We start from the raw sequence: 26337 nt of genomic DNA on the forward strand, positions 1-26337 counted from the left end.
TGCTTTTTTCCAAAAGTCATCCTAACATACTACTAATACTAACGTACTACTCATTCTTAGTATGAGTAGTATGTTAGTATGAGTAGTACGTTAGCATGAGTAGTACGTTAGCGTGAGTAGTACATTAGCATGAGTAGTACGTTAGCGTGAGTAGTACGTTAGCATGAGTAGTATGTTAGTATGAGTAGCATGTTAGCGTGAGTAGTACGTAAGCGTGAGTAGTACGTTAGCATGAGTAGTATGTTAGCATGAGTAGTACATCAGCATGAATAGGATTTTAGTATGAGTAGTATGTTTAGCATGAGTAGTATGTTAGTATGAGTAGTATGTTAGCATGAGTAGTATGTTAGCATGAGTAGTATGTTAGTATGAGTAGTATGTTAGCATGAGTAGTATGTTAGCATGAGTAGTATGTTAGTATGAGTAGTATGTTAGCATGAGTAGTATGTTAGTATGAGTAGTATGTTAGCATGAGTAGTATGATAGCATGAGTAGTATGTTAGCATGAGTAGTATGTTAGCATGAGTAGTATGCTAGTATGAGTAGTATGTTAGCATGAGTAGTATGTTAGCATGAGTAGTATGTTAGTATGAGTAGTATGTTAGCATGAGTAGTACGTTAGTATGAGTAGTATGTTAGCATGAATAGTATTTTAGTATGAGTAGTATGTTAGCATGAGTAGTATGTTAGTATGAGTAGTATGTTAGTATGAGTAGTATGTTAGCATGAGTAGTATGTTAGCATGAGTAGTACGTATGTTAGCATGAGTAGTATGTTAGCATGAGTAGTATGTTAGCATGAGTAGTATGTTAGTATGAGTAGTACGTTAGCGTGAGTAGTACGTTAGCATGAGTAGTACGTTAGCATGAGTGGTACGTTAGTATGAGTAGTATGTTAGTATGAGTAGTATGTTAGCATGAGTAGTACGTTAGCATGAGTAGTACGTTAGCATGAGTAGTACGTTAGCATGAGTAGTACGTTAGCATGAGTAGTACGCTAGCATGAGTAGTATGTTAGTATGAGTAGTATGTTAGCATGAGTAGTACGTTAGTATGACATCATCAACACAGCCATACTGAACTGTCTGATGGGAAACTTGAAGTATACTTCAGTGGGAACGCTCATCATCCTAATCATACTAATAGTATATAGTAGACAGTATATACTCATTGAGTTTGTAGTGTGACATTTACAACACCTCTTCATGTTGGTAAACTAAGGTGTTAAATGTAAATGAGTGTAACAGAGTGCTACCTTGCTGTAAGGAAAAGTCATCCAGACTTTGAGGGAAGGCTTGAGTCCAATGACCAGGATCTGGATGAAGGTTTGAAAGGCAAAGACCAGAATGAGTTTCTCAACATGTGGTCTCAGTGAGCGGTAGAGGACTGGACTACTGGTACCTTAGTGAGGGAGGCCATGGCCAGCAGTGAGTACTGAGTAATAGGATGATCTCTGAGGTCTGGGGGGGCCCTCAGAGGATCGATGCAGCAAACCTCCCCTTTAGAACCACTGAAGAGACAACGTGAGTCACATGATCGCATTCCCATCACCCTCCTGGAAACCAACAGAGACACAGGGGACAATTTAAGAGGCTAAGAGAAGCTTCTCCTGTCATTGTGAAGTTTAATTCACAGCCATGGACTCTGAGCTGCTGTCACTGACTGTTTGATTGATTATTCATTTAGGGTTTATTTGTTAGGGACAGATACAATAAACATAGACAAATTAAACCAGGCATCACATGCACGTATAATAGAAGGAAACAAGGACAATAAAACAGGATTTATTCACTGTTTGTTTGTTTGAGACTAGACTGTTAAACCATAAGAGACGTGTGTAAGTACCATTGAGTTTAAAAACATCAGTTAGACTACTGCAGGGGTCTGCAACCTGTGGCTCTGGAGCCTTATGTGGCTCTTTGACTCTCTTGCAATGGCCCCCTATATTTAAAAAAACATTGAAACAAAAAGTTGTTCTTTTCTTACAGAGGGTATTGATGAATAATGACATTCACACAAAATAAAGTCATGATATAACAATTTGTCAACCTAAAAATAAATCACTTTATGCAATAAGTCCACCCTGTTAAGGTAACTACATAAACTAAAGAACTATTCTGGAAGAAAATAGAGATTTTAATTGTGTGGGAAAAGATTCATTTAACGGCCAACGTGCGGGATAAATATGCATGCTTGATAAGCGGCAAGAAATTAGCAATTAGCATGTGTTGACCGATGTGTTATTCAAGTTACTTTTTGTAGCCCTTCATTTACATGAACTCAAAAAAAAATCATTGTGTTCATGTAATCAGAGATGCGTAAGAATTTGAAAACGCAAGATATTGTTTTATTGTTACTTCTTGATTTCAATTTATTTTATTTAAACAGTTTTTCAAGTTGTCATTTACATGATCAAATTAAATAACTAAATTAAATGAAATCAAATCGAACATTATTCGATATAATTTTAACCGTATATAATTTTAAACACTGTATTGTCTACATTAAGAAGATAATGAAAGGACTTTAATCCAGGTGAGATGAAGCAAAATGGCTCCTTTGAGAATAAAGGTTGGAGAACCCTGGTGTAGTGCGTCATAATTCTATTCCACATGATGTTTCCACCACATGTTAAATGTTAAGTAGAGCAGTTCTATAAGAAAGAAATACATCTGTGGAAGTCCATCTTTCAATAAACCATTCAATGAAAGGATGAGATGAGTGTTAGTTTGACAGGTTGGTCACAGTCACACATTCTGTAATTAAAGAAAACAAAGAACAGTTACTTTACCTGAAGGCCAGTTCATACACAGATCCCCCACTGTCATTACACACAGCCAGGGTGGGGTCATCAGTAAACTGTGGACAGGACAGAGACACCATTAGGAATTTAGCTCCACCCTTGTCAATTAGCCCCACCCCTGACCTTTAGCTCCACCCCTGAACATTAGCCCCACCCCTGACCGCTAGCTCCATCCCTGAACATTAGCTCTACCCCTGACCTTTAGCTCCACCCCTGAACATTAGCTCTACCCCTGACCATTAGCTCCACCCCTGACCTTTAGCTCCACCCCTGACCATTAGCTCCACTCCTGATCATCACTCAAGCAGAGGTTGTTCCCTTACTTGAGTACAAGTTAAAAAGTACATGCTACTAAATGGACTTAAGTAAAAAATTAAAAAGTAAAAGAAATGTCTTTTCAATAACAAGACAGGGTTTTTAAAGCAGCAAATTCCACATCTTTTATTTTTAAGAACTTGTAGAAAACTTACATGGAAATAAAATAAATCTGTTTCCTTTGAACATCTGGAGAATTTAGCACTCATTATAGATAAAATGTGTGAATAAAATGTGTCAAGAAAAAAATGCTGAATTTAACCCAGAGCAGCTTTGAGTTTAACATTTTTAAAAACTTGAAAATATTAACCATGAAACTAAAAGACCTGCCTAACAGAAAAAAAGCTACTTTTTACGTTGCGGCGTCATATTCAAAGGTCTGAAAACCCTATAACCCTATAAAATGTAAGGAGTAGAAACTACTGATATTTGTTTAAAAAAGGAAGGAGTAAAAGTAAAAAGTTGGCAAAAAATCAAATACTCAAGTACAGATACTAGATAAAAATACTTAAATACAGTAACAAAGTATTTGTACTTCATTACTTATCACCTCTGCACTCCCACTGGAAGAACAAGAAGCACAACTTCCTGTAAATCACTCAGAAACTTCCTGTTTATACCATCATATAATGACATCCTAACGTTTTATTCTACATCATACTTCTTTCTAAATGTGCCTCTTTCCGTTTAGTTGTTGTCTAGTGACAGCTACAGCTGTTCTTCACCAGGACAGAGGTGTGTTCACGTACCTTAACATGTAGTATAGCTGTACCAGGAGGATGAGCGTCTGTGATGGTTCTCAGAAGCTTCCCATTGGCCAGATCCCACATGGTGATCTGTAGGAACAGGAAGTCAGGATCACTTGTAGAGTCTAACCATTAAAGATCTGTACACTTGTGAGATCCACTCCCACCTGTCCTTTGGCAAAGCCACAGAGCAGCCTGGAGCAGTCGTGGTTAATGCTGAGTGCAGACACAGCTCCAAACTCACACCCTGTGGTCCTGGTGCCCAAGCACAGCCGGAGAGCCTGGTTGGTGTCTGAAGACAAGTAGAAAGGTAAAGAGTGAAGGAGAGTCTTTAATCATGAAGAAAAACACTCACTGTATGCATCAATATAAATTAAGGATGCACCAATCGATCGGTGTCGATTTCCCTTATTTTGGGGGATCGGCAATCGGTCGATCCTTGCATATGAAACCAATCTTTTCTACCGATCTTTTCTACCTATGCAAAGGTCTTAAAGTCGGCCACTGTCCCGTTCTGCTGTGAAATGACTGACAGGCCCCGCCTACCAGCTCACGGTTAGCTTAGCATGTCGGCAGTCTGGCCGATTTAAACAAAAAAGAGAGCAAAGAATCGCAATTTGTAATTCCTGTAATGCAGAAAAAAGTCCTGGTGGAGCTGCAAACAAAACTCTACCTCATTTACCTTCTAAGTAACCACCACACCGCTGAGTGTGGAGCACTTGAAGCTAGCAATCAAGCTAATGCTAATGCTAAAGCTAGCAGAGCAAAGAGCCAGTGGCAGAGCTGCCAGACCAATCCATGTCTCCTTGTGCCTAAATTTAGCCAACCACTGCAGGCATTACGCAATAATAAACCAACCAGAAGCGATGTAAGGCGGGTCTTGACGAGCTGGTCTCTAATGACACAACACGCACCGAGTCGTCGACATGCTTTCAGAAACAAAGTGTTTCTAGAGAACAGATGGTATGTAACTACCCAATTATGTTCACTGTTTATATTGCTGTGTGTGTGTGTGTGTGTGTGTGTGTGTGTGTGTTATAGTGTTAGTTTACTCGTCTAAAAAACGAACCCCTCCCCCCAGTGCATGTACACGCATGTGTTTCTCTAACTAACTCTGTCTCTCCTCAGCAGAGATCTGCTGCTGCTGCAGCTAACAGGGCTGTTTACACATTCTTAAAGAGACAGTGTCCTGAATGTGATTTACTTTAAAAACTACTTTCAACAACTCAGAGCTGCCCTGAAAAAATCATCACTACATCATTTAATCACATTTCAGCCTTAATGAAGGAAAAAGTCCAAATGTAGTTATTGTGCTGCTAGTGATTAATAAAAGGGTCTTTGTGGCTCCACTGACTTTGACCTATTATTGTTTTTATTGTAAAACTATTGATAAAAAATAAATGGTTTATATCACCTATTGTCATTTAGAGTAAAAATATATAGATATGAATATTGGTCCATATCATCCAGGCCTAATGTAACCAAAGCAGTAACGTTTTATCTTGTAAAGGATATGATTGTCTAAACTGTGTGAAATGAGGCGTTCAAACACTATTTAAAGTATGATTTTATTAATATGAGTGTGTTACCTTAATAACTAATAGAAATCACTAGACTGATATACTGCCTTGTTATGTAGCAGTGATGCTAATGCTAATGCTACACTACTTTAGTTAAACAAAGTAAAAAGACTGTGACTATAAGAACATGTCAGACCTTTAGTTTAATGTTAATTATACTTAGAACCAGTTTGAAAAATTACTTACATACAATTTAAAAAATAGTTGATAATTACCTTAAATGATCTTTTATTACTTTTTTCCATTAGAATTGGTTTGTTTTATTGGTGAATAACTTTAAAATAGTCTAAATGATTTGAATGAAAAAAATCATATTGTGATTGTGATTTTACAAAGAATAAATTGTGATATGATTTTTTCCCATATCACCCACTCCTACGTGTGTATGTCTATGTTAGACATTAACTAAATGAATTAAAACTCTTAATCAGCTACTAGCAGTGTTATGATCACTGCTAGTAGCTGAATTACACTTGTAGGTTATATCATCATAAATACATAGTAAATGAAACAAATGTCTAATCTATTGTTCATTTGAACTGTTCTTATGATTATTATTGTATGTAATAGTGTATTTCTATAGACATTGATTCAATGAAAAATGACGATGTTTGAATGTTTTTTACATGATGATCTTTTTAATGACGTCCTTTCTGTTGCAGACAAGGAGAGCTGAGGTAAAGGTAGCACTGCCTTGGGCCACAGTGTTTTAAGTGGGAGCCTCTGTCATCATCAACATCTGTGATAAACACCTACAACATGAGACATGTCCCCAGATAAATGATGGACAGTTGTTGATATGAAATATTGACAAATACATGTATTTTGTCAAAATGTTTGTCTAATTTGTGGTTGATTAAAACTAGCATTAGGAGGACACAGTGCAGGGAGAGCTGCTGGTATGGAGGTGATGACATCATTCTGAAGGTAGAAATCAACGTTAAAACAGGACAAAGTCATGTTAAAAAAGGACTTTTTTTAACATCAGGTCACTAAAGTCTCACTATTGTTATTTTCTCAAACTTGGCAGGTTTGTAGTGAAGTTCTGTTAAAGCTTATGATCAGTGAAAAGATCAAAGTTACTATGAGGAAAATAATGGAGTTCATGGTTATGAATAAAAACCTTCCACTAATGAACAAGTGACTGTAATAAGTGTGAGAACAACTAACCTGTCATGTTCATTCTGTTATTACACGTTGACTTATGAAAATGTTACACATGATGCACTTTATTATTTTTGTAGAATGTTTGACTTTATCTTGTAAACTGTTGCAGATTATTTTTAGAATAATATTTTCACATTTAAATATCCACAAAGCTGCTGCATTTTGAAAATTGTTTTCAATTCTTGCATTACAAGGAAATTTAAAATGCAAGACACTTTATTAGTGATTTACGATGTTTTGTTAGTTTGTGCTGCAGATTATTATTATATAATCTACCCAAACCCTGTAATTTTCTTTATTTGTTAAACCAAAATACTGCTGACTGTGCACTTTATTTTAGTCAAAAAGCTGAAAACAGCTCTGCAGTGGAACCTGATGGACACGTTAATTTAGTTTTTATAATGTGAAAAGTGAAAAATGAAAAAGAAGTGATATAATTTTGTATTTTGGACAGCAATGTTCTAAAGTTTTAATTTATTTGGATCGGCAAAAATCGGAATCGGCCGGTCAGGCTTTTAAAAAAATTGGTGATCAACAAGAAAATTGTAATCGGTGCACCCCTAATATAAATATAAAGTAGCACAAATTAACTGAACACAAACGTCCAAATGCAACAATTAAATAAGCCTAAGCATTAAGCATGCATTAAAGCAACGATGGAACAAAAACACAAACAAAAACATGAGCAAAAAAAAAAACAGAGAGACAAACATCAGCCCAAAATAAAGAGAAGCAGGAATCATCTCAGAGTGTTTACCTTTACCTGCTCCACCATCAACATGTGAGCAACACAGGATACATTTGTTAGCCTAGCATTAGCATCCATCCATCAATCATCCATCAACATGTCAGAAACACAGGAGACATTAATTAGCTTAGCATTAGCATCCATCCATCAACAAGTGAGCAACACAGGAGATAATAGTTAGCTTAGCATTAGCATCCATCATCCATCATCAACATGTCAGAAACACAGGAGGCATTAATTAGCTTAGCATTAGCATCCATCCATCAACACGTGAGCAATGCAACACTTCAGTCTACACATCGAGGTGATTGTTAGAAAAGCTCCAGATGTTTTAAGTTAACAAGCTAAGTCATTATTTCTTATTATTCAAATTTAATGTGTCCACCTTAAGAGTTGACGTTAATTCACCGTTCCACCTTAACAGTGTGAGCACTGATCATCAGACGCTGCAGTGTAGAGTAAACTCTGGTTAAATGTACTTTCTTTCTCTTTAAAGTCTATTGTGCAGTGTTCAGGTGTTGGTGTGCGTCATTGTTGAATCTAAGTAAACTATTTGGTCAATTATTGAGTGTCTGCTACACTGTTTGACTCACATGCTGTTATGACTGTGTGTTTGTATGATATGACATCAGTATTCTGCTTAAGTTCACACTGTGCTTTAAGTATTTTAACTTTATATTTCTTGGTGGTTTATTGTTTAAATAGTCTACTTAGGTTGATAAGCACGTTAGTAAATGTATAGTAGTTATATGTTAGTCTGCTGTCTGTTTGGACATGCCCAACATACGTGTTTGTTAGCACCACCATTTTATTGTGTTGATTGACAGGTGCATCGCAGCCTGCCTTAGATTTCTACTTAAGCTAAATTGATGCCATTTAAGGCTGTAGAAACCTTTATTTAGTTATGGTTTACTGATTACATGATTTGTAATGCTACAGTTATCGTCTTATTTGAGATTGATGTTCATTTAGAATATGTGATGTGATAACCTGTGTATTAGAACTATACAGTATTGCTGTTATGTGATATTGTGTATATTTTATTGTGGTCAATTAAGTTTAACCAACAGTGATAATAAATCAATACGATCAATAAATGTGAGCTTAAACGTAAGAAAAGAGCTTCATGCTCCTTGTATCAGAGCTCAGCCTTCATGTTCAGGTTAGTGTGAAATAAAGTGAACTTTGACAAGTATTGTCTAAGAAAGCATGCAGACTGTCCCTCTATGAAGACATCACAATATGAAGATATAAAGATCAATGAGTCTGATCAGCAGAGAAGAAGAAGGTAGATTTAAACATGACCGTGTGTGAGGCTCACCAAACACTAGAGCAAGACCGTGAGACGTCCCTACAGCGATGACTCCAGACACAGTCTGAAAAACACGAACACAGAGCAGAACTACAGGTCATTTTAACTTATTTTCAAAACATTTTATGCAGTTTGGTCTAAAAAATTTCAACATTTTTACCTATTGTTACCCACTGTAAATGTTTAGTTTGATCTGATCAATACTTTATAGATATGGATAATGTAGTGAGAGGGGGTGTGTCCTTATTATTCTTCCATGTTCATCTTCCAATATATCAGTAACTCCATCACATATAAAGGTAAATATGGTACAGTAATAAGCTCCACCCACTCTCTCAGAATATAGAAACAGATCTGCTATACATCCTATATATCTGGTGGACATGTCAGCTCCTCTAAATAGTCACAAAGTCAGTGTGTGTTTGGGTCTGGAACATGTTTGGGTCTTCAGTAAACTACTTAGCATATGTCTCAGCTCCCTGTAATGTGATCAGCTTAGAGCTATGAACATAGACTGTTCACATCACTAATGATTAGTCACAGATATGCATTGGTTCTAGACTCACACGCTCTGGAAATATGAACATATACTTAGTATTTTACTATTTTCATTGGTTCATAACTACATGTGGGAATGTAAGAAAAAATCCAATCTGTTTTAATTTATAGTATAAATGTTACTTTTTATTGGGATATAAAATTATTTTTCTTTCTTTATGTGAATTCTTCATTTTTATTTTGGACCCAAACTTTTTGGTTATTTCACCAGTGGTGAATATTTTTAATCCTTTACATGAGGTTAGCTCTATGTGTAATAATCATTTATTGTTCAGTTTTAGTTTTAGGCCATTTGTGAAATGATGTGTAATTATTGCAGGGCTTTAACAGCCTGTGAATCAGAGGTGACCACATTCATTAACATGTACCAAGATGAATTGTTGGCTTTGTGAAAAGATTATATGGTCTACATACACAAAGTTTGCTTATCAAATGACTTTTGTGTGAGTGTTTTTTGCCACATTATGAACACAGTATAAACTCACTAATATTCCACCTTCACACAGAAATACTCACAATAGCCGTCGGCAGTCCAGCGTCCACTTTATCCTGAGCAGGAAGATAAATAAACAATGTTTATTAGAAGATAATGAGACGTTAGCATTAGCTTTAGCTTTGTTCAGTTTAACTTCTGTTCAAAGCAGCACAAGAAAGTCTGCATCATTTCTGGCTGTTTTTTGTAGTTAAGTGAAAAAGTAAAAGTGTATTGCCATTGCATACCCAAGGGTATTACTGTATGTATAATAATGTACTGTTACTGTAGGCATGAGCTTACGTAGAATATAAACTACCGTATGTATTAGTTTAAGTTAGGTGTGTTGGTTTAGAAGAATTCAAACCGATTCATCAGTGGTGTATTTAATCAGTGGTGTCATATTGGTTGTAATTACCAATATTAGATGTTAATAGCTGCTGGTATGTTTTCATCTTTATGTTTGAAGCTAACCAGTAGCTACTGCGAGTTGACTTGTTTTCAACAATGGTTAGCGTTGTTTTCTCAGGACAATGCATAGTGTGAGATCTAACTTCATTGGCCACGGTTTCACAGTTTTTAATTCAGAATTAGTTCTTTCAAATTAAAGTATTCGGAATGAAAGTGTTCTGCTTCGTGTTTAAATGAAAAATGTAATTCCGTTTATTCGGCTTTATTCAATTCAGATTTAGGTCTGGGGGTTGGGGGATGGGAAGGGTTCTGATTGGACGAGGGGGAATGTGACATAGTCACATCTATCGGGCAAAAACACAACAAACCTTTGTTTTCGGCTCCAACATAGAAGACCACATGTGAACTGTTTACACTTTTATTTAGATTGTACTGTTGTAGCAGAAGCTGGACAATAACACATTGTTTCACTTTGGTCATCTGAGCAGGAGAAGGAGAGAGATAGATGACGTATTTTGGTCAATCAAAGCCAGCGGTTAATGCTACAGCTGTTCTACCTCCACTATACAGGACGTAGAGTGAAAAATGAACTTTATAAAAATCTGGGCATCATTAGTGAAGCTCTGGTGCTTCATGCCGTTTGCCAATGTCCGAGTGTGTAATAAGTCAGTGTGTCTGTGTTTATTCTTCTGTCCATTCCACTCTTTTCATTACATCTATGTCTTCTAAGGCTCTTATCAAATAAATAGTCTTTGCTCTAGTCCGGGCGGCCATCTTAAATGATGTCATCACCAGAATGTTATCAAGACAAGTCGAGCATGCTCAAAATGACTGGAATTAACTGTAAGTGTTTACAAGAAAGAGGAATTATTTCTTTCAAAATCAAAATCAGAATAAACCAGTCACCTAATCCAGATTTAAGTTTAATTCAGAATTAAATTTGCATTAAGAATTAAGTGTTTACAAGAGGATTTAACTTTTATTCTGAATTAAAAAGGAATTAAAGCTCCCATGTAAACGTGGCCAGTGTTACATGTTTAGATGTGTGTGATTGAAGCTTACAGCAGCAGAGACGATCTGTGCCGATATGCCTTTGAGCAAAGTATGACGAAGGACGGAGCCGTGAGCAGTAGCATTCAGATCCACCGTACGCTTCTTCCTGTTTAAACCAAACACACAGTAAGAAACGCAACAAAAGAGAAAACAACCCACACACACACCTGTGTAAGGTTTTCAGATCAAAACTCATTTAAACAGTAACTGAACCCTAAACCACTTTTTTCTGCTGAAAACAAATGTATTGTGTATGAAGTAGTGATGATTGATCCTCGTCTCAACACTTTATCCAACTCTCAAAATTTTAGTCAAATTATTCAAATTTGTTGTATTATGAACAGAGGTGTAAAGAGTACTGTAAGATGTAAGTACTGTTACTTGATTGAAATTGTACTCAATTACAAGTACAAGTAAGTCATACATAAAATAATCAAGTACAAGTAAAAAGTAACTCAAGTAAATATTAGTCAAAGTAAAATTTACTCGTTACTTTAGTTTATTGTTGGTAATAAATCTTGGTACGGTTCCCTTACATACAATAAATATCTATAATATGTAGAAACTTAAAAAGGAGGAAACACAATCTACCACAATTAGAACTTAATTTCTTTTCCACAAAGGCATCTGTAGAAAATAAAAGATTTGATTTAAATAAAATAACACCAATGAATTCAATTCAAAATAAAAATAATTGCTACATTTATGAACTTTAAAACATTACTGCCACTCGATACATAGACTTCTGATGGTTGGTCAGACCTGTCTGACTCCTACAGACCTTCACACACTCCTCATATACAGGTAACCAAAAGAAATTCCTCGTGTGTATTCATACACCCCTGGCCAATAAAGTTGATTCTGATTCTGATTCTCATATCTACTCACTAAGTCAATCATTCTCCTCTCATTTCTTTCATTCTAAGTTCACTGTCACCCACACATACTCATGTCCTTTCTGACACTCTCATTTATACAAATGCTCCATTCTCTCCTCCACCATAACCTTCTTTTCTTCCTGTTACCGCACAACCACACCATATCAGTCCAGTCAAGCCCCGCCTCATTCATCATTCTCGACCAATACAGCACTGTTTTCTTCTTTCTCCTCTTCTTCTTCTCACATTCTTCTAACTTAGTATATTAGTGTATTGGTATACCACCCTAACATCATTGCTTTCATCAGTCTATCATTCACCATTCACATCACATGACCCACTCGCTCCAACACTCATTTCTCAATCTTCCACCTTATAAACTTCACTCCCAGTCGCTCCCTTACATCCCACATGTTCACCCCTCTCACCTGTATTTGTCTCAACGTCTCACCATTCCTGTTATTCCATACATACCTGTAGCACTTCTCCATCCATCTCTGTAACCTATTCATGTCTCTACATACCACACTCACACCTGACAATCATACATCAAACTGCTCTCCACACACACCTCCACCACTCTCACCTGACACCTTTTGGACCTTCTCGACCCTTGCAACCATCCTTTCACTCTCCACCACAAACCACCTGCTCACCTAATCCTATTTCTCACATCCACCTCTGAACTCACCCAACTTCCTAATATTCTGATCTCTCCACCCTCATCTGTACCAAACTCAAGCCCCTCCTCCTTATCCTCATTATTTCTCTCTTCCCATTTATTCATCACACTCTTCACTGCTCTCATCCCTTCATCCATCCCTTCATCCATCTCTCCTTTCAACCCCACAATCATAGTGTCATCCACAAACAGAACCAGAGACACTTTCACACTCACCACTTCTGAACTACCTTTCTACCACACACTCACTCCTGCAAACGATCCCCCAGGTACCATCTCCACGTCACCTCACCTCCTCTCTTCCTCCTCCTGCCTCATCACCACCTGGTGATAAACATTAAACAGTATGGGTGAAGTGGAGCACCCCTCTCTCACCCTCTCACAGGCAACCAACTGTCACTCAAACCTTCCTTCCCTTTCACCTTTGACTCAGTCATCTCCTGTAAATCCATGATGGTTTCCAGACTCCTCCCTTTTGTTCCAAGAACAACAGGATTCCAGCCATTTGGGGACATGGGCGTGCTGCCAATGGGCGCTGCAACCACACCTCCATGCAGCACGAATGGGAGGGGGGCGGGAAGATGGCCGACAAGGGCATTTGAAATTGAAGACCTGTAGCTGCGCTACTGACAACAGCCAGATGACGTGTGGCAACAGTTCAGCATCAACAGTTCTAGGTGGGAATGTAGGGAAGCAGGGGGAGGGAGTGGGGGTAAGAGCCACCGTCTGCAGAAACTTCCTGGTGATACTGTAAGAGATGAGACAACCTTGGCTTTAGCCTTGGCTGGCTGGGGAGCCGAAAGGAAGATAAGCAATGTGATTTGATACAGGCTATGTCAATTTTCAATAGCCTTCTGTCCTGGGTCTCTCTGCTGTAATCCAATGAGTGACCTAACTACTTCCAAGTCGGGCCTCCAACTTCTCCCAGTTGTTATCCATAACGCGTAGACGATCCTTAAGCAGCTCTCTCTTGCTTTTGATATCAATCAACACATGAGTCTGAATGTTCAGAGCCCTGCTACATCCTTCAGAAATCACTGGCAGCTTTTCCAAAACAGTCGCCAGCGTAGTACGGACTTTTCCATAGATTAGGAAACCACCAGCTCCGATCAGCAGCATGCCTACTATCATTATTCCAATCATGTAGATGTCCTCCACGTCTTCCAAGGAAAGGATGGACAGACACACAACTCGCCACTTGTTCCAAGGGTCAAGTGCGTATCCAGACGCAAACGTCCCGCTTGGACATGCGGGTTCACCACCCCCGGTTCTTTTCATCAAAAAAATCTGGTCGATAGCACTGAGAGACCAACTAATTAATTCCATCATTCCGGTTTTGGATGAGTCGCAGAGAGAGGCTCTTGTTAGGCTCACAGGACCAGAGAAAGTAGCAGCAGGGAGAGATAAGAGTGGAAGGGAGGAAGAGACAGAGAGTGTGACTGCCTTCGTCGAGAAGCAGAAGAAGAATATGGAGTCTATGCACCTCGAGTTTGGTGGTTTTCCGCAACAGTTCCACTTTCTGGCAGCTTTTCCTAAAGCTAAAAATAGCTTCATTCATCCCCGGAGAAGGTTTCTTATTAGAGCCTGGAGTACTTTTAGCTGGTGCTACTGTGTCCAAAACAGTCAAACAGTGGCTATTGAAGTTTGACATAAATGTGTCAACATCATCACAACTAGCAAATGTAGATGGGTCAAAAGAGGCAGAAAACCCAGTGATTGCTGCGTCTTCGCTTTTTCACATTGGAAGTAGTCTGTGCCAGTGTGATTGACAGATTAAATACAATACAGCAGTGGTCACTTGTTTGTAAGTCTTCAATACCAAAATGGTCAATCTTTAAACCAAAAGAAAAGACCAAATCTAAAGTATGACCTTTTGTGTGTATTGGAGCTGACACATGTTGCACAAAGTGAAAAGAGTCCATGAGAGACATCAGCTCAGTTGCCATAGGACAGGAGGAATTATCAACATGTAGATAAAAATCACCAAGGATTATAAAACTCTCCAGCTTAACAATAGATGACATAAACTCAGAGAATTCATCTAGGAATAAACGAGCAGGACAAGGAGGTCGGTAGATTAAAGCTGAAAGTGTCCCGGTATACGAGCCCTAATCTTCCTCCGTGTCGCATAAGCCGCGGAGTTCCAAACACAGAGCAGTTCGGAAGGCACAGCTCATTAAGATGAACGTACTCATCCTCCCGTTGCCATGTTTACGTAAGGTACATCAGATCCAACCTGCAGGACATAAAAAGGTCCTTCAGGAGGTGAGATTTGTTGGCTAGCGATCTAGCATTCTGCAAGCCGAGGCGTAGAGTCACTTCCTTGTCGGCCTGTGGAGATCCACACCATGGTGCCAGGAAAGGCGTCTGTGGAGCTGCGCTTCGAGCGGCAGGTGACGCAAGCCGGAATCCAGACGCACGGGAGCCACAGGTTGAAACCACCATAATCCATGTGATAACTGGCATCCAGGAGCAGTCCCAGGATTTGACCTCCAGAACGTCTTTATCCTCAATAGGATTCACCCCGTTTTTTGGCACGCTTCCTCCGGGGAACAGGTGAGTGCAGCAGGTAGGCAGGTACTGACGCCAATTGAGGAGGAAGTCTGGATGTTTGATTCTCAGAGTTGAAGCTCAGACGTACCTAATATGAACGATTGAGATCAAAAAGTGCCTGATGGTCATATACTATCAGCGCAGTGATGTTCTGGCACAGAAAACCGATCAGTGCAGCTACAAACAAATGTTCCAGCAGAGCGGGCAGACGGCAGCCGGTACATGCTGGCGCCATTTGCATTAAAATCACCTCCAATTATAAGCTTTTCATTTCCACCAATCGCAACCTGACTCTCCATTGCCCTTCTGTACCTCTCCATACTATCCAAATCCATACCCCACACAGGCTGCTATACCGCAACCAACCTCAAACCTCCAAGCACAACTGCAGTCACCCTCTCTTCAAGCCATCTCTGTTGGCCCTCGCTCACCCACAACTCCATCACCTCTCCACGCAATACCACCGCTGTTTTCTTTCAGTGTACAACAGCCACTCTCTCCTCATCCTCTCACAACCACAGCACTCCATCATCCGCACTTAACTCACTCAGCAACACAATCTCCCACCCGTTCATCACAATCTTCTCAATCACCCTGCTTCTCCTGTTCTGCCCCCTCAAAGACAAATGCTCCACATTCCATGTTACAATCTCTCATTCTTTCCTCTGACCTCGGGATGTAACGATTAATCTTAAGAAAGTTAAAAATCGATTCATAGGTATCACGGTTCACATCAATGCTCGGAAAATTGAATCGCAGTTATTTTTTTAAACAGCAGAGGGTGCTATATATTTATCCTTCTCGTCCAAAAGTGTAGGCGGCGGGCTGAATCTGCTACTACTTTCTTTCTGGCCGCCTACTACTCTTAAACATGTTTACAAATGATTCCTTACCCCTTTAGCACTGAAAGAATATCTGTAATATTACGTGAATATCTGTAAAAGTCACGTTTTTCTATTAGCTCTGTCTGCTAGCATAGCATCTCTTCTTCACTGCAAAATAGCTGCATGCCAACCGACCACTGGGTTACCAGCGCCCTCTGCTGGTTCAAACAAATATCTGACCTAAATACAGTTAAATGACTGGTTTTTTTGTTTTTTTTTAAGTCCAATTGTTAAGGCACAAAATACATTTTCAGTTGCACTTTTAAAAAGAAAAGGAATTATTATGTAGTTTTGCATTGTTTACTATAGAACCAGAATTTAAATTAATAGGCTTCTTCATTTGTATTATTCCTTTATTTATTTCAATCAAGATTTATTTTTAGTTAAATTGCATTGTTTTGAATAGTTTATCAAGAGATTCTTTTGACAATGAAAAATAAAAGGAAAATAGTACAGTATTTTCTAAAAATACTGTAAAAATCATCATTTGTCTACAGTCCCATTTTGTAAAATAAATCGAGAGAATCGTATCGTGAATCGAATCGTATCAGGAGTTGAGTGAATTGTTACATCCGTACTCTGACTACCTTCTCTCACTCCCTCAGTCACAACCCTCTCACCCCTCCTTTCACTCTTATTTCTCCTCCCCTCATGTCTTCTCTCCCTCCTTTTCTCTCCTCCCTCTCCAGTTCCTCGGCCCGGGGTGGGGATGGATGGTCCAAAGACCAACCCTCCTCAGGGCAGCTGCCTGCCTTGCCCCAAAGTTCACCACCAAAGTCGCACCAGTGCGGACCCCTGGGGGGCCCTCGCCTTGAAAGGTTTTTAAAGAGGGGTCTGGGTCGGCTGGTTCCTTTCCCCTTTGTTGTGGGCGGGGGGTTGCTGGGCATCTCCCCTCACGGTTTGATCCCACATTGCCCCCCGCCCCCTGTTGGGTCATTTGTCGCACCAAGGCTGCAAGCTGCCCGGGCGAGTGCCCCTTGTGCCTGCATGGAGGCTTCACATCAAGCAACGTACATTCAGAAATGATCAGCATACATTAGTCATCATCATCATCACTGTTACACTTGTTATTTACTCTGTAGTGGATCAAACTGTGGATTTACGTTGGATACAGTGTTAAAATAGTTGACATCATTCTGAGGTCTGTCAGAATTTCATTTCACAAGCTGCAGCTGACGTGCGCACCGCGGCACACAGCTGATCAGCTCTACAACGCAGCAGCCACCATCTTTCCAAGAAAAAGAGTCGACAGCCAGGATAAAAGATGATTAAATATAAACACATTTTGTCCCGTCTAAAACTGTTAAATTTGAACTCATTAGAAATGCTAATGGTCAGTCTTTTGGCATGCATGTGTAGCGTGGAGGAGGTGGGCGTGTAGCGGGGCAATGATGGACAGAGTTGGGTACGCCTCCCCTGACATAACACATGTAGACACCTTGACCTGCTTCATTACCTGGATAAGTTTATTTAATATCCATCCAGGGTCTATTGGTCTGCTGCTAGGTGTCTTATCTCTAGATTTATGTCTGAATAGTGACGGATCATATGAGCAGTAATGTTCGTTGTGTTACACAATACGCTACTTATCCAAAGAAGAGTTTAATACTGCTTTGGTCATGGGTCTAAAGCCGAAAAATCATGTTTATACTTTTGATTTAAATGGTACAGGTGCAGTTTGATCACGGTTTGCTAAAGGGAAATCCGAGCTGCTGCAAGTCTTCCTCATGTTTGCGGTCATTTTTTGGTGCATTACCGCCACCCAGTGGTCGTCAACAAAAATGTGAAAAATACAATTAAAAAAAATCAATACTGGGAAGCAAAATCGATTATTAAAATCGACACCAAAAAAAATAGCGATAAATTGTAAAAAAAAAAAAAAATTCCCACCCTTAATGATAATAGTGTACTTAGGAGGCTGACCGTCATCAGTTACTGATGATAATAGTGTATGTAGGAAGCTGACCATCAGTTACTAATGATAATAGTGTATGTAGGAGGCTGACCATCATCAGTTACTAATGATAATAGTGTTGGTAGGAGGTTGACCATCATCAGTTACTAATGATAATAGTGTTGGTAGGACGTTGACCATCATCAGTTACTAATGATAATGGTGTTGGTAGGAGGTTGACCATCATCAGTTACTAATGATAATAGTGTTGGTAGGACGTTGACCATCATCAGTTACTAATGATAATAGTGTTGGTAGGAGGCTGACCATCATCAGTTACTAATGATAATAGTGTATGTAGGAGGTTGACCATCATCAGTTACTAATGATAATAGTGTTGGTAGGAGGTTGACCTTCATCAGTTACTAATGATAATAGTGTTGGTAGGACGTTGACCATCATCAGTTACTAATGATTATAGTGTTGGTAGGACGTTGACCATCACCAGTTACTAATGATTATAGTGTTGGTAGGAGGTTGACCTTCATCAGTTACTAATGATAATAGTGTTGGTAGGAAGCTGCTCACCGTCTGAGGAAGGCTGGGTCTCCACTATCAGAGCTGGCCAGTGATGACGTGTCACAGGAGTGTGCGTCTATGTTCTCCGTGTTCACCATGCACGTGTCCTCCAACACAAAGGGTTCCTCCTCATCCTCCAGCTAAAGATCAACAGCATGAAGAAAGAATCCATAATGATGTGTTTCCATCAGAGCTCTACACACATGTACTTCACACACAAGCACTATATAAATGAAATGATATTGTATAATGAAATAATACAAATAAAGATAATTATAAAATATTTTTTGTTTTACTACATGTATCTTGTGTTAGGGTTGATACCGACCTATTTAAGATTTAAATGTATAAAAGAACCACATGAATGTCTAATACCCCTCAGTAATAGTAAGGTAACACAACAAACATTTATTTATATGAGGGGTGTAGTGACAGAAAAAAGGCTCAGACGCCCACACCACAAATATTAATAACAATATTGTCATTGATTAGGAAGCCCAACAATGATAGATAATATTAGTGTATTTTACAGTTGATTATAGACATGGGTCAAACTGACCTGCTAGCATTAGAAATGCTAACAGAAAGCTAACACAAGAGGAAGGCTATGTTTAATAAGGGTTATTTATTAATTGCTCAGTAATTGTGATTAATTGTAATATATTAATAATTAAATAATAATTTGTAACTAGAATATTTGTATTTCCTCAAAAAAATGCAAGTGAGGATCCAGATGCTGGCCTTCATCGCACTGCATTAGCCTCGCATCAACTAGCATTAGCATACACCTAGTGTTAGCCTTAACATAGCATTAACCTAACATTAGCTTAACATTTACAATAGCCTAGTGTTAGCGTTAACCTAGTATTAATGTTAGCCTTGCTTTAACATTAGCTTAGCATTAACATTAGCTTAACATTAACCTATCATTAGCATTAGCCTAGCAATAGTATTAACCTAGCATTAGCATTATATTAACATTAACCTAGCATTATCCCAGCATTAGTGTAAGCCTATTGTTAGCATTAGCCTAACAATAGCATTAATTTAGCTTTAGCACTAACCTAACGTTCATTTTAAGATTACGGCTCTCTCTGTAATGAGCGCAGTATTGAGTTGGCTACTTCCGGTTCCGGGTTCATGACGTCACTGTGTCACAGTTTGTTTGGGTTTGAAAAAGTAGGTCGATATTAAAAATGTTTTTGTACTGCTAAAAGTTATTTAAGTTAATATTTCATGGTTATTTAAAATTATCCCAGTGATTCCAAACTTCCTTTAAATTACGGGTCATGGACTTCACTTCCTCCAGGGCGGTGGCTGTGCTGGCGGCCATTAGCCGACCTTATCACAAACTATCTGCTTCTTCAGACAGAGGAATGTAACTTTTGTGTGAGCCGATGGGTCCACAACACGGCTCTACTATGATTATTGTTTGTTCTGCGCAAGGGTGTTTCTTCTTATATTAATCTATGTGCTAGGAAAGATGCTAGCAGCTATAAACACACACACACGGCTGATGCGCGTGCGTGTCTGAGTGCCGAGATGTACATACTGAACGCACACAGAGCCGTTTAGAGAGAGAGTTGCGACTTTGGTGTTACAAAAGGTTTATTTTTCGTGGTACTTCCAGGTCTCTTTTTTTCCTCTCAACAACCTGTGACGGATTATGTGCATGCGTGCGGCTGATGTGTGTGTGTGAGAGATAACCAACGGAGGAGATGGAGGTAGCCACACACATGTAGAGAGAAACACAAGTAGAGACACACACAGTACTTATAATAAAAATAACTAAATGAATAAAATAAATAAAAAACTAAACAATATTTATACAAAAAGTACACAAAACGACAACAGAAATGCACAAAAATAAACAAAAAGGCTCCAAAAACACACAAAATGACTCCAAATTACATTACAGAAAAACACACCAAACAACAAAAATAAGAATATAACTAAAAATACACAAAACTAAATATATTTATACAAAAAATATACAAAATGACAACAGAAATGCACAAAACTACACCAAAAGATACAAAATGACTCCAGAATCACACTACAATGGCAAAAAAACAATAATTTTACAAAAATGCACAAAAACACAACACATATGACTCCAAAAAACATAATTACAGAAAAATACACCAAACGAAAAATTTATCATGTTCATGTCTCATAGAATTAAACCAGATAAATAACACACACTATTTTATTTTACACCCACAATAAAACCCTTTATAACACTACAGAGTACAGAGTATGTACACCTCTATGTACATACAGTACAACCTTCAAACACATACTCATTTGGACATAATTGATAACTCGACTTAAGCTCCTCCCACTATATGAATACATACTTATGACAGGCACTACAATACTGTACTAGTTGTATTGTTATAATTAAACTGAGCCCCATGCATTGATCCAGGCTGGTACAGAGACTATATTATTATATATGTATTAGTCATAGTGATGAAGCAGGAAGTCCTTCTGCTTCCAGCTGTGACTTCACTAAGCTCCGTCTTCCTTTCTTTATGAACAATCCTAAAGACTCAACAATGACACGTTATCATAGAACCACTCCAGTTATGAACTAAAGTACACCATAGAAGCTAATTGTAGTGAAGGAGATGCTTAGATTAATGCTGTTTGTCATGTTGGTGACTGATAAAAAACATCATGTCCTCCTTCTTTCTGTGTTTAACAGAGATATCTGCGTTATTACAGCCTGAGAGAACCAACAACCATCAATCAATCAACGCTTTATTGTCAATGTCATTCGAAAAGAACAACAACAACATTTTGTCGGAGCATACAACTGTACATGTGCATAAACACTGACCCCCTGTGTAATCATGGCACATCCAAAGTATGTGGCACCACAGAAACATCCAAAACATCTGTCATTTCATGTTCACGACATCCCACACACTTCAGTCTAAAATAATTCAGAATTTTTACCTATTGTTCTTTAATTATTCATTATTCACACTGTAAATGTTTAGTTTGATCTGATCAATACTTTATAGATATGGATAATATAGTGAGGGGGTGTGTCCTTATTATTCTTACATGTTCATCTTCCAATTTATCTGTAATTCCATCACATAGAAAGGTAAATATAGTAATAAGCTCCACCCACTCTCTCAGAATATAGAAATAGATCTGCTATACATCCTATCTGGTGGACATGTCAGCTCCTCTAAATAGTCACAAAGTCAGTGTGTGTTTGGGTCTGGAACATGTTCAGTAAACTACTTAGCATATGTCTCAGCTCCCTGTAATGTGATCAGCATAGAGCTATGAACATAGACTGTTCACATCACTAATGATTAGTCACAGATGTGTGTTGGTTCTAGACTCACACGCTCTGGAATAATAAACAATATATGTTTTTCACTATTTTCATTGGTCCATAACTACATGTGGGAATATAATAAATAATCTGATCTGTTTTAATTTATAGTATAAATGTTACTTTTTATTGGGATATAAAACTATTTTTATTTATGTGAATTCTTCATTTTTATTTTGGACCCAAACTTTGGTTATTTCACCAGTGGTGAATATTTTGAATCCTTTACAAGAGGTTATTGTAGCTTAGCTCTGTGTGTAATAATCATTTATTGATTATTATTTTTACACTAGTAACATAAAAAATATTAAAGCAATTGCATAAAAAACCAATTATTTTGAAAACATCATATTTATTATTTCTCCTGTTCTACATTTTTGCTTTTTTGGGGGCAAAAGCAAAATGCACTAAAATTGACACTAAATTCCCCATATCTAAAAAAGTATCAATTAGATTAAACTAAAAAATTACAGTGTGAATATTGATTAATTAAGGAACAAAATGTTCAGTATTTGTTTTGACTGAAGTGGACTATTTTTTGGAATGATCCATTACATCCTTTGAACACATGTTCTGATCCAAAGCAAGATTTTTCAGTTGTATTTAATCAATCAGATCAATAAAGCAAACAGTGAGTTGATCTAAAGGCAGCAGCAGTAGAAGTAGCTGACCTCACTGAGGATGCTCTCCAGTGTGGGAGGGGTGTCCACCTGAGGGATATCAAACTCCTTATCATCGATCTGACCAGAGGAAGACAAAAACATAATAACCGTTAGAGAGCAACAGTGTGATCAATGTGATTCATGTGATCAATGTGATCAATGTGATCAATGTGATCAATGTGGAAGCTTGTTTATCTTTTCTGCACACACTCCTCAGGTTGACTTTCAGTTTTTAGAACTCATACTAATCTATGTTTATTAGAACATCTACTAAATCTGCTCACATCAGGACCAATTACGTCATCACCCATGTTCAATTACAATTACAGTGACTGGCATTTTTGCCAATTACAATGACTATTATTTTTTTCTCCTGTAAGTCAATTACAATTACATTCTCAATTACTAAAGTACAATTATAAATAATCACCTTTAATAAATAATCTTTATCATAACCTTCCTCTTGTGTTAGCTTTCTGTTAGCATCTCTAATGCTAACGGCTCAGTTTGACCCATGTCTATAATCAGCTGTAAAATACACTAATAAATATTATCTATCATCTAATTAGTTTATCATCTATTGATTACCTTGTTAGGATTCATAATCAATGAATATAATGATAATAATATTTTCTAGCCTTTTTTTCTGTCACTATACCCATATATATATACATATATATATATATAGATGCTGGCAGGGAAAGCTTACATGGAGCTCCATAACCAAGTGACTGGTATAGTGTACAGGAACATCTGTGCAGAGTATGGGCTGGAAACCCCAAGGTCAAAGTGGGAAACACCTCCAAAGGTGGTAGAGAATGAGCGAGCCAAGATCCTGTGAGACTTCCAGATACAAACGGACAGAATGGTAATGGAGAACCAACCAGACATTGTGGTGGTGGACAAAGAGCAGAGGAAAGTCGTTGTGGTTGTCATAGCAACACCGAGCGACTTCAACATCAGGAAAAAGGAACACGAGAAACTAGAGAAATACCAGTGGCTCAGAGAAGAGTTGGAGAAAACCTGGAGGGTGAAGACATCAGTGGTGCCCGTGGTCATTGGGGCACTCGGGGCAGTGACCCCCAAACTGGAGGAGTGGCTCCAGCAGATCCCAGGAAATACATCAGACATCTCAGTCCAGAAAAGTGCAGTTCTAGGAACAGCAAAGATACTGAAGAACCCTCAAGATCCCAGGCCTCAGGTAGAGGACCTGAGCTTGGAGGAAAAATAAAAAAAAAAATGGGACCGCCCGCAGAGGGTGAGGAAAAGATTTTTTTATATTAAATGGTAAAGTGACAAGTAGTGGGAAAAGTTGATCTGAAACACATTTTTAACTCTAAATAGGGCTCTTATTTTGAAGTTAACAGGAAGTTGAGTCAGTAGACCAAAAATCTCTCCCCTTTATTCCCCCTTATAGATGGTCCTGTCTCCACATGACTGTTCTTCAATGTTCATGTCTGTGTTCAACCACCTTCAGCTACAGTGGGGGTCCCTGCTCTCTGGGACCTTTATTTTGGAGGGTCCCCACTCTCTGGGACCTTCATTTTGGAGGGTCCCCACTCTCTGGGACCTTTATTTTGGGGGTCGTGGGGCTCCAAAGGTTGAGAACCACTGCATTAGTGTGACATTTACAACATAGCCTGAATGTGGTCTGACTGTGGTCTGAGCAGTGGTCCATTAGTGGTCCACGGACCCTATGTTGACTGCATAGCTCGGGGCTGTATTGAAGACATCAGACTTACAGACCCATTAGTACTAATGTTATATCCGGTCTGTATTTCTAACCACGTGACTCTCCGGGGTTAGTTCTGGTCCCATTGGACACGCCCAGTCGGGGACCAGAGGTTTATTCCATAAAGCAGGTTATGTTCAAACTCTGAGTATGTTCAGGCTCAAATGAGGGAAACTCTGAGTATCTCATTCCTAAACGTGAGGTATGTTCTTCTCTGAGTATGTTACCATGGCAACATTGTCCGTGAACTAAACCTGGTCAGTGACAGGTTTTATCAAAGATGGGTTTCTACCTGGCTCCGCCCACCTGAACACCGTTTCTGAACACTTTAATGAACCTTAACACTTTTCTCTGAATCACATTAGTAACATCATACACCACAGACGTGTTCACATAATTCCTAATGTTGTGTTGCTTTATGTTTTTTAGGATGTAGAGATGACTCTGGTGATAATATTACATTAAAAATCAATATAAATGATTAGATATGAAGCATCAGTCACTGTGTTTATATCCAGTGTAACAGGAGGACTCTCTATACAGACATCCTATGCTGCTGACACGTCTCCTCAGACACATTTTATTCACCACTCGTCACGTCACTGAAGAGATAAAGTGATGAAGTGAACAAAAAGTGTGACTAATTACAGGTTATTTAAGCCACTATAATCACTGAAGACTGAACACACCTTTAGAACAGGATCATATTCCTCAAATACCAGCTTATTTCACCATCAGGGTGAATTAATCACTCTATTCCGGGTGGTTACCATGGTAGATTGTGTAATCGTCGATCCATTGCTGATGGCTTTTTATCGCGCTCGTGCACGTCTGTAACCCGAGGTTTACATACTCAGGGTTGATTGATCCACTTCATACCAGCTGTAATGAATCAGATACACAGAGTTTACCATGGAGGGTATGTTGAGCCAGAGTTTATGAATAAACTCAGAGTTTGTTAAACCTTCTTTATGGAATACACCTCTGGTCTGTGTGACCCGAACTGGGTTCAAAACAAACCTGCTACGGATCAGCCCCGGAAGCTACGCACACACTGGTCCTCTATTAACACACACTCACCGAGTCCACCTCCAGCAGGTTGAGCTGTGAAGAGGCGGACATGAGGCTGCTGGTGTCCGACGACTGCGACATATCCACGGGTTAGTGAACACATATACTACTGATTATTAATATTCCTCCTCTTCTTCTTCTTCTTCTACTTCTTTGTTTTGTTTTGTTTTATGGCACCTAGTGTTACAGGTGCACTACCGCCACCTACTGTATCGGAATGTATCTTAAACTAAGAGGACCAACCAAACTTATAAGTAAAACAAATATTTATTTATTTATGTATTATTATTATTTATTTTGAACAATAAATAGGATAGTATTTTAAAATCCATACCAAAAGTTCAATCTTTACAGAGGAACAGAATAAAAAAACAATAAACACACAAATGAAAACTCTTTCTGGCACTATTGTACTGATGTTGTAAATCATATTGTGTTGATGTCATTTTAAACAGATGTCTCTGTTGCAGAGCAGATTTCATCATTTAGTTTCATAAAGGTCTGTCTTTAATGAAGAGTGTTTAATTTCCACAAACAGAATGTAGGATCTGACCTGAGCCAAAACACACGTGTGTGTGTGTGTGTGTGTGTGTGTGTGTGCGGGGGGTGGATCGCTTCTAAATTCATGCACACCAGTCCAACAAACATGTAAACAAACACGTACCCTGCGTCTGCACGTCTGATCTACATTTTCCATAGACTTAGAATGGTTAGACGGGCACAATGCACAAGTCACAGCATGTGTGCTTACGTTAACGTGTTAACACGTTAACGTGTTAACAGACGCCACACCTGGATGTGCACCTAATGAACAAAGATATATCATGCATATATATATAGATGCAGGTGTGGCGTTAGTGAAGCTATAGTGATCAGCTGC

General features: G+C 38.5%; 1 protein-coding gene across 2 annotated transcripts in view; it reads right to left on the reverse strand.

Moving 5' to 3' along the window:
• vps8 (VPS8 subunit of CORVET complex) overlaps window positions 1-25614 on the reverse strand; it is a 78335-nt gene extending 52721 nt beyond the window's left edge. Inside the window, exons 1-12 of one of the 2 annotated variants that reach the window (XM_028469248.1) lie at window positions 25467-25614; window positions 22664-22732; window positions 18644-18774; window positions 11174-11270; window positions 9745-9777; window positions 8680-8734; window positions 7368-7373; window positions 4031-4155; window positions 3867-3953; window positions 2791-2858; window positions 1401-1554; window positions 1255-1314 (exon numbers count right to left, since the gene is read on the reverse strand). In XM_028469248.1, coding sequence (XP_028325049.1) covers window positions 1255-1314; window positions 1401-1554; window positions 2791-2858; window positions 3867-3953; window positions 4031-4155; window positions 7368-7373; window positions 8680-8734; window positions 9745-9777; window positions 11174-11270; window positions 18644-18774; window positions 22664-22732; window positions 25467-25538 — 957 coding nt within the window. In that variant the 5' untranslated portion in view covers window positions 25539-25614. The remainder of the gene's footprint in view (window positions 1-1254; window positions 1315-1400; window positions 1555-2790; window positions 2859-3866; window positions 3954-4030; window positions 4156-7367; window positions 7374-8679; window positions 8735-9744; window positions 9778-11173; window positions 11271-18643; window positions 18775-22663; window positions 22733-25466) is intronic. The other variant, XM_028469249.1, reaches the window with a different exon arrangement.
• Between the last annotated feature and the right edge of the window lie 723 nt (window positions 25615-26337).

This window comes from Gouania willdenowi, chromosome 15 (assembly GCF_900634775.1).
Source record: "Gouania willdenowi chromosome 15, fGouWil2.1, whole genome shotgun sequence".
NCBI lineage: Eukaryota > Metazoa > Chordata > Actinopteri > Blenniiformes > Gobiesocidae > Gouania > Gouania willdenowi.